Consider the following 11,751-nt stretch of genomic DNA (forward strand, 5'->3'; position numbering starts at 1 on the left):
TGGTAACTGCAGTCGAGCCTTCACAACTTTATAATGCACGATGTTTGGCAACAAAGCATCGTCCAGAATGATGAGTGCTGCGGGAGTACCAGCTAATATGGAGACCTCAATGATCTGGAAGCAACGGAGGTTGGAGCAGAGGTCAACTGAACATAAACTGATGCTGCTGCATCATCATTTACAGCTCAAGAATAAATATTTACTCTGCTGTCATGTTAAATGAAGAGTATTGAATTTTACACTCCATGATGATGAATGATTACATGTACTTGCAGTTAACTGGTTCTTCCTACTCAAACTGTCCCCAGTTCAGTTCCATAATTCTTGTTAGACACACTGTGGTTTCTTGTCGGTTGTGTTGTATCATCTCGTGTTATCAGTCGGGTGTCACAGTTTTAGTCCAAAGTTTCAGTTTGCACTCTGGACGAGGAAGCACCTGCTGTGGTGAAGTTTGTTTCCTGTGAGTTACATAAACATGAACCTGACTGAAACCACAAGGATAAAATGTCCACAAGTTTTCTCCTCTATATTGAAGGGCTGAAAACCCTGTTTTCTTCCATCAGAAACACTTTTAAATCACTAGTAGTGTGATTTACAGCCACTAAGTTAATATTGAAGATCCCCCAACACATTTATAAAGGCACATAAAAGTAATCTTAGAGGAGTCGCTTCTCTGTCATGATGAATTCCAGCTCACATGAATGTACAAATAATTGTCGTTCCAAGAGTTCAACTGCTGGTCAAGACGTCTCCTACTTCTCTGTAAAGTTCCCCCTCACTGTTTGTGACCTGGAGGCTTCAAGTCTCCACATCACACTTGTGTCTGCTGGATTTTGGGCCAGGATCAGCTTCCAAAATATCTGCCATATCAATAATCAGGCACTTGATATCAGACTTTCAGTGAGCACAAACAAAAATGACTATTTCACTAATAAATAGGAAAACAGCCGTCCATTGTCAAACCTCACTTCCATCCTTCCACACAGTGACAAAAACATCAAGTGTGTGCAGGGAGGGGATGCTCGTTCCACAGTTTAGGGGCTATGAATGAAGGGGCAAGGGTCACCCCTGGTTTTTTGTTTGGTTTCAGGGACGACCTCCATGACCTCAAGGGTATGGAACCATGTAGGTGGTCCAAGATGTACTGAGACCCAAACCCATTTAATGACTTAAATACAAAAACTAAAGTCTAAAGATGAGTTTTAAAATGGAGGGGGAGCCAGAGGACTGAGGTCAGAACAGAAACCTGAAATACTAAAAGCAGAGGACGTGATAATTTTACCGCTGCTGGGTTGAGACTCACTCTGGAGGAGATCGACCTTCATTCAAAGTTCTCTCATGCTGTGTGCTAATGTTCCTGCATATTGGTAGTATTTCCTGCCTTTGGTGAAATTGCCACTTTGCAACTATGTCAAGTTTCCCTTTTGTCATCCTTTCTCATGAAATGTAACTTAACCTTCGAGCGTTTGTGCTGCTTCGGCGCAGTGTTTCCTGCTGGCTGCACTGATGAGCGACTAATGGCGTCACCAACTGCCCACTGTAATCGATAAGGGAATCGTTTGCAAAACTGTCAAATCATTCCAAGGAATTGAAACATTGGGAACCGGTTCTCAACAAGAACCAGTTTTTGATTCCCATCCCCACAGAGGTTGGCGACTCTGGGTTTTGCGAGTGGTTGACAGGAACCCTTTGAAGGTTCAAGCCATTCAGACCTTGATGTCCTTCAGACACTCTAGCAGAGGCATCAGGGAGCTGTTAGCGTTTGTTGAGGGAGATTTGGGAGTCGTCCACACAGAGGAGCAAGCAGGGAGATCTAAAAGCACAAGAAAAGCAGAAGCCCAGAGGCAGGAGTTAATAAGAGGTCATTAAAATGCTTAAAAGGGTGACTCAGTCCAGGGAAATACCACAAAAATAGATAGAAGATCTTTTAAAGAGGCTTCAAAATTGGTCTGCAGTTCTATGAAACTGAAGTTTTATATAATATAGAATACAGAATAGAATATATAGAATATAGAAGTTTAAAATAGAATCAATAGTTTAAAAGGAACACATGGTGTATCAGAATATTATGAGCATTGGATTTCCAGTTAAATGATGTATTTCAGGAAAACATTTTAGCTCTATTAAAAATATCAACAAATTGGCGCAATTCTCAGGAAATTCCAGTCCAGTACTAAAAATGTCAGTTTAATACTGTTAGAATCTTGTTGTTAAGTGACTCTCACAGGATGCACCAGCACAACAATGACGGGCCTCCATGGTTTGGTGTGTCACTTCCAAGCAGAGCAGTTCCTTTTCAGTGGACGGAGGTTTTTGTCATGGCATGTATCACTGTGGTTCCCATATCGCACAGTGATACAACCTTGTACAAAAACTCAACCCTGAGCACCGCCTCTCACACTGCACCAAACATTGCTTCATTTCAGCTCTCATTAGATGGAATCGAAACAAATTCATCACCTAAATTGTGCAGTGAAATAAGCACTGACAGCTTGTTACACGTTTTAAGTTGTTTTTTTTTTAATGTACATCATCCAAAGGTTTGACGGTCACCTGACACAGAAGGATGATACGCTCAGTTGACGTAACAATGTTCTGGGTTTCCATAGAGTTCTGGTGCAATTTCCAGAAAGAGAGGAAAAATGACCAAGAACAAGGGATGATCTTTTGGAGGCGATCTGGATCTGATAAGCACCAAGGATCAAGTTCTGGGTCAGTAATCCTGAAGCCCTACATCCAAGAAGATTTATGACCAGAGTCTGGTGAGAGTTTCTCCTCCGTGGCAGAGGTCTGCTGTTTCTTGGTTGTTTCTGGTTGTGATTGTTAAATATTTCCTGGTTATTTAATTTACAAACCTTCACAGGCATTTGAAACACGCTGTAAATAACATGACAGTGAGTCTAAATATAAATTCTGTTGTTTTTGGGAGGTGAATTTCTCTGCCGGTAAAATAACAAGTGGAAGCTTGTCTGGGGGGATGTTTTCATGCTTCAAACTCAAATAAATTGATTTCCACATCAAATGAACGATTCCTCACTCTTCCATTGAATATCTAACGGTTCATCGTCTGACATTTTAGAAAATGGCTTCATTTGGTGTCTTTGTGTCCTCGAGGCGCAGGAGGCAGTTGAGCAGAGGTTTTTGTATTGCCATATATCACTGTGTGTACCCAGCCATACACAGTGATACACACTCGTACAAAAACCTTTGCCTGATGAGTCGCACCGTCTGCATTCTACTTTTGCTGTTTTGGTCTGAATCTTTGAAGCAGGTCATCAGGAGTATTTGGTAGTTTTACCATTTTTAGACATTGGTCTGATGGGTTGTTGATAATTAGCAGTAGAAGAAGAAGCCGTTACTCTCATTGTTTACTGACACAATGATGTTTGTTCTTTACATCAAATGGAGCATTCAGGGACCGACTCCAGGTCAGTTTCTGGTGTCTTGTTCAGGAACTTCAACAGCAGCATTATTCATTTATTCATTTATTCATTTATTTTATGTAAACTTTATCTCTTTTTTTTTTCTTCAATGATTTTTTTTCTCCTATGATTGAGAAGCAGAGAAATGTCTGATGTGTGATGCTGCGAGGCTTCGGCCTCATGGTTTTTGCGATGGAGTGCAGCAGCGTCCTGCTACCCAGGCATCACGACGGCATGCGTCCTGTCAAAAACCTGCCCCACTTGCAAAACACAAATTTGCGTGTGTGTTTGACACCACAACGTGAATTTACAATTATTTTAAAAAGTGCTTTGATGAGAAAATGTGGAGCTTTTTGAAGAGATAAAAGAACAAGAAAAGGAAACACTTGAAATATGACACACATAAATACTGGAGACCTCACTGACCGTAACGAAGGATAACCCTGCCACTTCCTGCTGCCTCATAAATATCCACACCGTTCAGTCGGCAGGGTCACAGCATCAGCAAACACTCCTGCTCGTCCTCCTCTTGCTTTTGTCCTGCTTGTTGAAATGTGACTAGTAATAAAATCATTATGGGGGGGGGGGGCAATATTGCAACCCCCTCTCACCAGAATAAAACACTGCCACTTACTGTTGCCTCATAAACGACCACAGACAGACACTTGACTTCTTCATCACAGGGAGACACATTGAACTGAGAGTTGGACTGAGGAGCATCAGAAAAGCACAACATTAATTCTGTTACTTTAGGATTCAGTTCAGCAACGTGCAACAGGGTTAGGAATTGGATGAGAAATGGAAAAGAAGACTGTGCTTCGTTTATTTGTCTGAAATAATTTGGGACAGTGAAATATGAATATGACATTTTTCAAGGGGTGGCACAGCGGTGCAGTGGTCAGCTCTGTTGCCTCACAGCAAGAAGGTTCTGTGTTCAAGCCCTGGCTCCAGCACAGGATCTTTCTGTGTGAGTCTCCATGTTCTCCCTGTTCCTGTGTGGGTTCTCTCTGGTACTCCAGCTTCCTCCCACAGTCCAAAGACATCAAGAGGGGACGAGGCTGATTGATACTCTAAATTGACTGTAGGTGTGGCTGTGAGTGTGAATGGTTGTCTGTCTCTATGTGTTGGTCCTGTGATGGACTGGTGACCTGTCCAGGGTGAACCCTGACTCTCAACAGTTGACGCTGGGATAGGCTCCACTCCCCCCGCGACCCGTAATGTATGGGATGGGACACCATGATTCTTGCTGTCGATGTTTGGCGTCATCTTCATGCAGCAGAATGAATTAAGGACTGATCAGGTGCCTCTTTCATGGTGAAGCGTGATGTTTAAGACTCACGTCTGTCTCTGGCGTTCATGTTCAGAAGAGTTTTGAAAGCTGGCCTGCCACTAACGTTCTACCTTTGAGAGTTGTAGCTGATGCTGGACCAGCTCCTTGTGTCTTGTTGCTCCACACACTGTCTGTGTCGGATCTAGATAAGGGGTTGGTAACCTGAAACACTCAAGGAGCCGTTTGGACCAGATAACCACAGGAAAGAAAACATCTGGAGCCAAAAAACCCATCTAAAATGAAGACTGCATTTTGTTATTGTTATGAAATCAGTGATCTGCTACAGAGAAAACTTTGCTTGGATTCTTCCATGGTTGGGCTACCAGGGATTGAAAAGTTCAGTCAGATCTGCAATTGTAACGAGTATTTTGACGTTTAAGAAATTGGTAGTGTCATTTTGATGCTCCAAGATCACCAAAAGCTTCAAATTTAGAATTACATTTAAAAAAAACAATGGATTGAAATCAAATAAATGTAAATCAAATCCTCATTTACTTTCCAAAACCACAGGAAGCCGCAGCCGACAGATGAAAGAGCCACAAGCGGCTCCGGCGCCACCCCTGATCTGGATGAAGCAGAGACTGTGTGTGTTTGGCTTTTTAATGTCACTATGTCACTGTTCATAATGTGAATTTATATCGGCGTGAATACTTTGGAATGTTGCAAATGTATTTCAGCATCAGGGTCATTTGTGTTTCTCCTGGTGATCTGGAAGGACAGATCCCAGCACTGATGTTCAGCCTGAGAGACAACCTGCTCCCCTCACAGGGTTAAAAGCTTTGCTGCACTGACCTCTATGGGTTGAAAAGGCCTGTGGAGGCTCTGGGAAGTGCTTGACTCAGAGTGGAAGAAGGAGTGCACATCGAAACCTTAAGATGGCGCTGCAAGCAGGCAGATTTTCACCTCCCACGGCTCAAACATTCAAACTTCAATCACCGAAAAGATGCTTCACTATCTGCTGCCTGACAGGAAGTTCTCAGCTCCAGGATGTTTGAGCACTCCTGAAATATTTCATGAAATTTTAACTCAAAAGAACAACACTCAGGATGTGAGAAACAGCTCAGAGGCTGTTGTTGCTGTTCTGATTCCAGCTTGATTCAATGAACTCAAAGGAACTTCACCTGAGATACAAATCTGACAGAGACGACAGCTAAATGATGGAAATTATCACAGTTGTCCCTCACTAAGAGCTGTTTTGGGTTTTGAGGGCGATTTCAACTCTGACAGACTGAAATAAAAGCATGAGCTCTGATCAACACTTGATGGAGAAACATGAGGCAGAACTAACAGGAAAAACTCATGAACGGAACATTAAAATTCACACGAAGGCAAAAATAAGTCAGGAAATGTAAAGTGTAAAACGGGAAAGAGGGCAAAGTTCTAGTTTTTGCACGTCTTCTTTATCCGGCTGTGTGCTCAGTAATCCACCAACACTTTGAGCTAAAACAAATAGAACCAAATAGAACCTTTGTTGCAGTTCGAGGAACCCCCCCCCCCCCCCAGGAAATAAAGAACAATTCTTCCAACTGCCTTCATTTTTGTTTCAAGGTTGCTATTTTTGCGCTGCCTGTGTGTGTGTGTGTGTGTGTGTGTGTGTGTGTGCAGTGTTTATGAGCTGCTTCACACCTGATACCGGCTCCTGTATGCAGCCATGATGTTGCTGTCGTGTGAAGGAAGTTTATTTGTGCTACTGACAGTTTCTGGATGTTTTCACAGCTCCAGGTGGGCTCCCAGAGGTGCAGAGAAAGAGAAGTGACTTTCTAAAGATGAGATGTTTAGAAACCCCAGGAAACTGAAAACCTTCAACAGATTAAAGACATTTCCAGTGCGCTGCCTGTTGTTCATGTTCTTAGCCTTTGAACCGGGGAGAATCCTCCCTCACAGACACCCTCTGAATGTCTCCTGCAAGTCTTATATTTGAAATGGGTGTTTATTCTTTATTTATATTCACAATCCTCAATATGAATCTAAATTTGGCGATTCAACCTATCCACAAATATTCGGACCCTTTTTTATGTTTCTTTGTCCAATAAAAAAAATCAACATTTCAGTCGTATGACGCAAATTAACAAAGAACTTAAATGTGACTGATGAGATGCTTTTTGTGAACTGAAACATGAACGCATCAAATCAGAAGAAGAGGAAGAATTAAAACTAACAGTTTTCCTGCGATGTCATTTCTGATCAAGATGCAAAGGTCAGGTTGAACCAACACTTCCTCAACACGTTAACGACACTAAAACTGTTAAAGTCATCAAGAACTCTTTTAATATTTCCGTAAAAGAAACAGCAAAATTCTTCACACAAAAATCAGTACTTGTTTTTATTTTTGCATGTCAGAAAAAATGATTTCAAACAAACCACAAAACATCTTCTTTTTTGGTTCGTCGTGATATTCAAGGATAATTTATTCAGGTAAAATACAGTAAGTCAGTCAGTGTATGAAGGGTTATGGGACTTGACTTAAAATAAAACTTCAAAATACAAATCAGGACCTGTTGTTGTTTCTGATGTGCAGCCATCAAAACCATCTATTCTCTCTTCATCTGAAAAATAAATGATCAGAAACATTTTGTTCAGAGGTTAAATCTTCAGTTCAAATCCACAGATATTCAGTTTTTACTGGATGATTCTTTCTCTTCTGTTTTCTCGTTTATCTTTTTAATTAATTGATGATTTTTGAAAGGATTTACAGGGAGAGAATAATCTGTTCTCCATTCACAAGGCATGATAACAGAGGGATGCGTTCACCTTGAGCAGACTGAATATGGTGCTGTAGATGATGGAGAACATGAAGAGGAATATGAAGGAGGAGGCTGTGGACCACAGGCTGCTGAACTCGTCGTCCTCGATCGTGCAGCTCAGATCAAAACTCATCTGTGACTCTGCAGGAAAATCCAAGAATGCAAAGTATGTGCACATGAACAAAGCTACAACACCACACCCTGTTAAAACATGGCATTAGGAATAATTCACGATGATCTCCAGTCATGTGATGACCTCTCATCAGCTTTACCCCTCTACAGCTGGTCCTTTGCAAGTTTGTAGGAACTAAGTTTATTGTCCCTCCTTCCCAGAGCCGGTCAAGAGGAGAGTCTCTCCTCTGAGTGTGAGCATGAGGCAGCTGAGACCCACAGACCTGCTGATCTCTGGTTAGCTTAGCACGACGAATGGTAGTGGATGGAAACGAATCACAAGTCATTAAATACACTTTTTTCAACCTACAGTCTGACTGCATTCATACAATCGGGGTTGTGCATGACATTCATGAAGAAACAACAGTTTCACATCATGAGGTGTTGGAATTTTAGAACCGCACTCACAGTCTGAACTATTTTCTTGACTGGACGCAGCACTGCAAAAACCTTGTTGTCTCTTCTGGCAACAAACTGAATGTTGACGACCGGAAGAGCGGTTGCTGCTGGTAATGATGGCCGACTTTGTCAGAGAGGATGAGGGTGATTACCTCAGGACAAACCAGCTACTTATCTATGAGATGCATTTGGACACTGGCATGCTAACAATTCCCACCCACTACCACAAGTTGTGCTAAGCTAACTAGCAGTATCTCTGTATCTTCTAGTCAGACTCTGGGGAGGATGGCAAATAAACAGATTTCCAATTAAGTTGGTTGCTGAAGTCATACATGAAGATGTAACAAAGGTATTTCCATGCAACATTTATTTGAAATAGTTGACACAGTGATTGAAAGCTGCTAGACATGTGACAAAGACGATGCTGTCACTCCACCGGTTTGACACATCATGACAAACAACACCAAACTGGTATATTTTGTTTTGTTTTACAATCACAAAGACCGGTGACATCACAGGAGTTTCCATGGCAGAACAAAGAAACAGAAGAGCAGGTTGGCACAAAATGTCCCACTTAAAGCTGAATCACATCTATTCAACATTCAAGCGAGTTACCCAGGACACTAGAAACATCTCTGGACTTGGTAGACTTATTCCCCCCGGCTGGCCAGACGTTGCAGCTGAATGTGTGGTGCTGGCTCCACTTTTCCTTGGTGGTGGTGTAAACACTGGTAACTAAGTAGCCGGGTTGGGTCTTCTGAGGGGGGAAGGTGACTCCATCGGTGTAGCTCCCAGAATCCCCTCCAGCCGTGACTAACCAGGCTATGTAGTAGTCCTGCAGCACAGGACTGGAGACCAGACACACCAGGGTCACCTTGTCTCCTCGGCTGATGTCCTCCTCTGGGAGGATGTGGACAGTCACTTTTGGGTCCGTCCCGTCTGAAAGAAACATTTGGTTTACCAAGCAGGCTTTGACATTTGAACTCTGACTTGTTTGTGTGTGAACTGGCAGTGGATTAGATTACTGAAGCACAACATACCTCCTTTGTTGAAGGTGAGATCTTGAGTAACTGGCGTCAGACCTTCTGCAGAACAGCGAACTTTCTCAAGATTCTCCAACTCAGAGCGACTAAGGGTCAGTCTGCTGGTTTTTTTGAGCTGATTGTCCTCACGTACTGATGTAATGTTGCTGGATACAGATCTTCCATCAATCTGCCAACTGATATTAGTTTGAGATACAGTGGTAGAGTCCGGTCCACCGATGGTACAGTCCAACTCAGCCTGGTTGTTGCTGAAAATGCTTTTAGCGGTTGGAGGCTTCAGAGTCACTGTGACACGAGCTGCATGAGGAGGAGGAGGAGCAGAGGGCTCAGAATCAACAACTGAAAACTTTAGTTTGTTTCAGCACCAACCTCCAGTTTACTGTTGGCTGATATTTCCACATAAAGCCAATAACTTGTACCTTCTTCTTTGTAGGCCTTCTTTGTATATGTTGTTCCCAGATGTGTCACCTCACAGGTGTAAACGTCTTCCTCGTCCCAGTCTGTTTTCTCAACCTTTAAGACGCTGACAGCTGAATAAAGGTTTCCCATCTTTTTCGGTGGCCATTCGGTGTATTTGTTGACCTCTGCATCATTCTTTTTCCATTTGGTGGAAATCATTCCAGGGAAAAATTCCTCGGTCTGACACATCAGGACCTGAGAGTCTTCACTCGGCACTGAAACCAAAGTCACCTTTGGAGGAGATTTTCTAACTGATCAGGAACAAACACATAAAACTGATTATTAAACGTTCTTTTCTGCTGGAAATTCAAATGTGATGCTTCAACCGATGATGAGGTTTTAATTAAAAACACATACATTCTACCTGCTTGGATCCTCCAGGATGAGTCACAGAACAATTATAAGGCAACAACTTCTGGTCGGAGGCTGAGACTCGGAGCACACTGACTCCTGTGTAGGAACCACTTTGACCCACGAGATATTGTCTATGACCCACTTGAGTCCCACTGGCATCGGTCCACTGGAAAGTCAGACTCTTTGGAGAGAAGTCCCGAGCCAGACAGCCCAGAGTGATGGAACCTCCAGGCTCCGAGTTGCAGGACATCAAAGGGAACAAAGTGGGTGATCGAACAGTTTCTGGGGAAGAGTTTGAACATTTTAGAGATAAAAATACATGTCAAAGCATCAGCAGCTGTTGGTCAGAATGATTTTGTGACTCACATTTGATGACTGGAATTTGCTCCCACAAACTGTTTTGTTTTGTTGAATTTGGAAAAATTAACAGAGCGGCAATACGATAAGTATTATTTGATAAGTCACGGTGTTATGCCTCAGATCTGTTTTTTACATTTTAATTATTTGTTGTATTTAGCATGTATTAACTTGTATTTTTATTTTTTTGGAATGTAAAATTAAAACCTAATAAAAGTGTGTGGAAATGACAAATCTTTTATTATACTGATAAAAATCGACAGTTATTTTATTTTGTTAAAGTATTCGTCCAGTACCATTTTTTTTAAAAGAGCTGAATTTATTGAGTGCTTTATTGTCGTCAAAATTTCCCTCTGGGATCATTCAGGTTTGTTCTATTCTATTCTATTCAGTGTAATATGTCCTGCAGCACAGAGAATAAACAGTATTCAATTTACTGTAAAACAAATGAACCCCACCAACATCACGAGGTTTTCGTACGTTCAGATGAAGTCTCCTTACCAGTCACAAGTGTTGATAAATTGCTGGACCGTGTCTTAAACTCTATTACTGACATAATAAGATGAGGTATTACTATCAATAAAATTTTACAGATTCAGTTACAATCCAGCAGCAACAGTGACATGTAAAGAAAAAACATCTCTTTTAAATGCTCTCTAAGAAAAAGCTGCACTGAAAACATCTGGTCTGCTCAGTTTTCTATTCATTTAAAAAACAGATTACAACTTTTTCTACAATCAGAAATCACATCCAAAATAGAAAAATGAACTCTTGATACAAATATTGTGTTGAAAAGTGACTCACCTGAAGATACAGTAACTTCAGTTCCCTGGCCCCAGTAGTCGAAGTAGCACCGCGCTGCGGCTCCGGTTAGTGGCTGAACAAAAATCCAACACGTTGATAAAATGCCTTAAAGTTTCTGAAATGAAGGACAGAAACAGAAGAGTGGACAGACCCTCAGTCTAGGACAGAACGTTACTCTTCCATCACCAAGCCGGCTGTTGTTTGATGTTCATTCTGAAGCACTTCAACATGATTCTGTTTTCAGAGGGCAGCATTCGCTCATGTAGAATATGAATTAAAAAGTAACTTCAAACACCAATCTGCTGATTTAAAAGGATAAACACAATACTAACCTTTACCGTCGTCATGACGACTCTGTGCTTCGCCCTCGCTAGTTGACCACAAATGTTGAAGATGTCATTTTTCTCTCTCCAGGTTTTTTTATGGACATGTATCACTGTGATACCCAGCCAGACACAATGAAAAAGCCTCGTACAAAAACCCTGTTTGATGCAGTCCAGGATGAAGAGGACTTACTTCCAGCTGTGGGCTGGACTACAACAAAACTGAAACTGACAGAATAATGACTACTTGATCATGTTAGAGTTAGTGTGCTTGCATTTAACTTGATGTATACAAGTGTTAATGGATTATTTAGTGTGTGTGTTGATGGACAAAAACAGTGCATC

At 41.7% G+C, this 11,751-nt stretch overlaps 1 gene segment (V, D, J or C); it reads right to left on the reverse strand.

Annotated features, from left to right (window-relative positions):
* Window positions 1-7,150: 7,150 nt before the first annotated feature.
* On the reverse strand, window positions 7,151-11,525 carry LOC147245164 (immunoglobulin heavy constant mu-like). The segment is given in 8 exon segments: window positions 7,151-7,298; window positions 7,504-7,637; window positions 8,682-9,005; window positions 9,107-9,406; window positions 9,529-9,819; window positions 9,926-10,204; window positions 11,084-11,198; window positions 11,416-11,525. Coding segments are annotated over 6 exon segments (1,311 nt in total).
* Between the last annotated feature and the right edge of the window lie 226 nt (window positions 11,526-11,751).

The sequence above is a fragment of the Aulostomus chinensis genome, chromosome 18, assembly GCF_037954235.1.
Source record: "Aulostomus chinensis isolate RoL2024-O1b breed Wild chromosome 18, RoL_Achi_v1.0, whole genome shotgun sequence".
Taxonomy (NCBI): domain Eukaryota; kingdom Metazoa; phylum Chordata; class Actinopteri; order Syngnathiformes; family Aulostomidae; genus Aulostomus; species Aulostomus chinensis.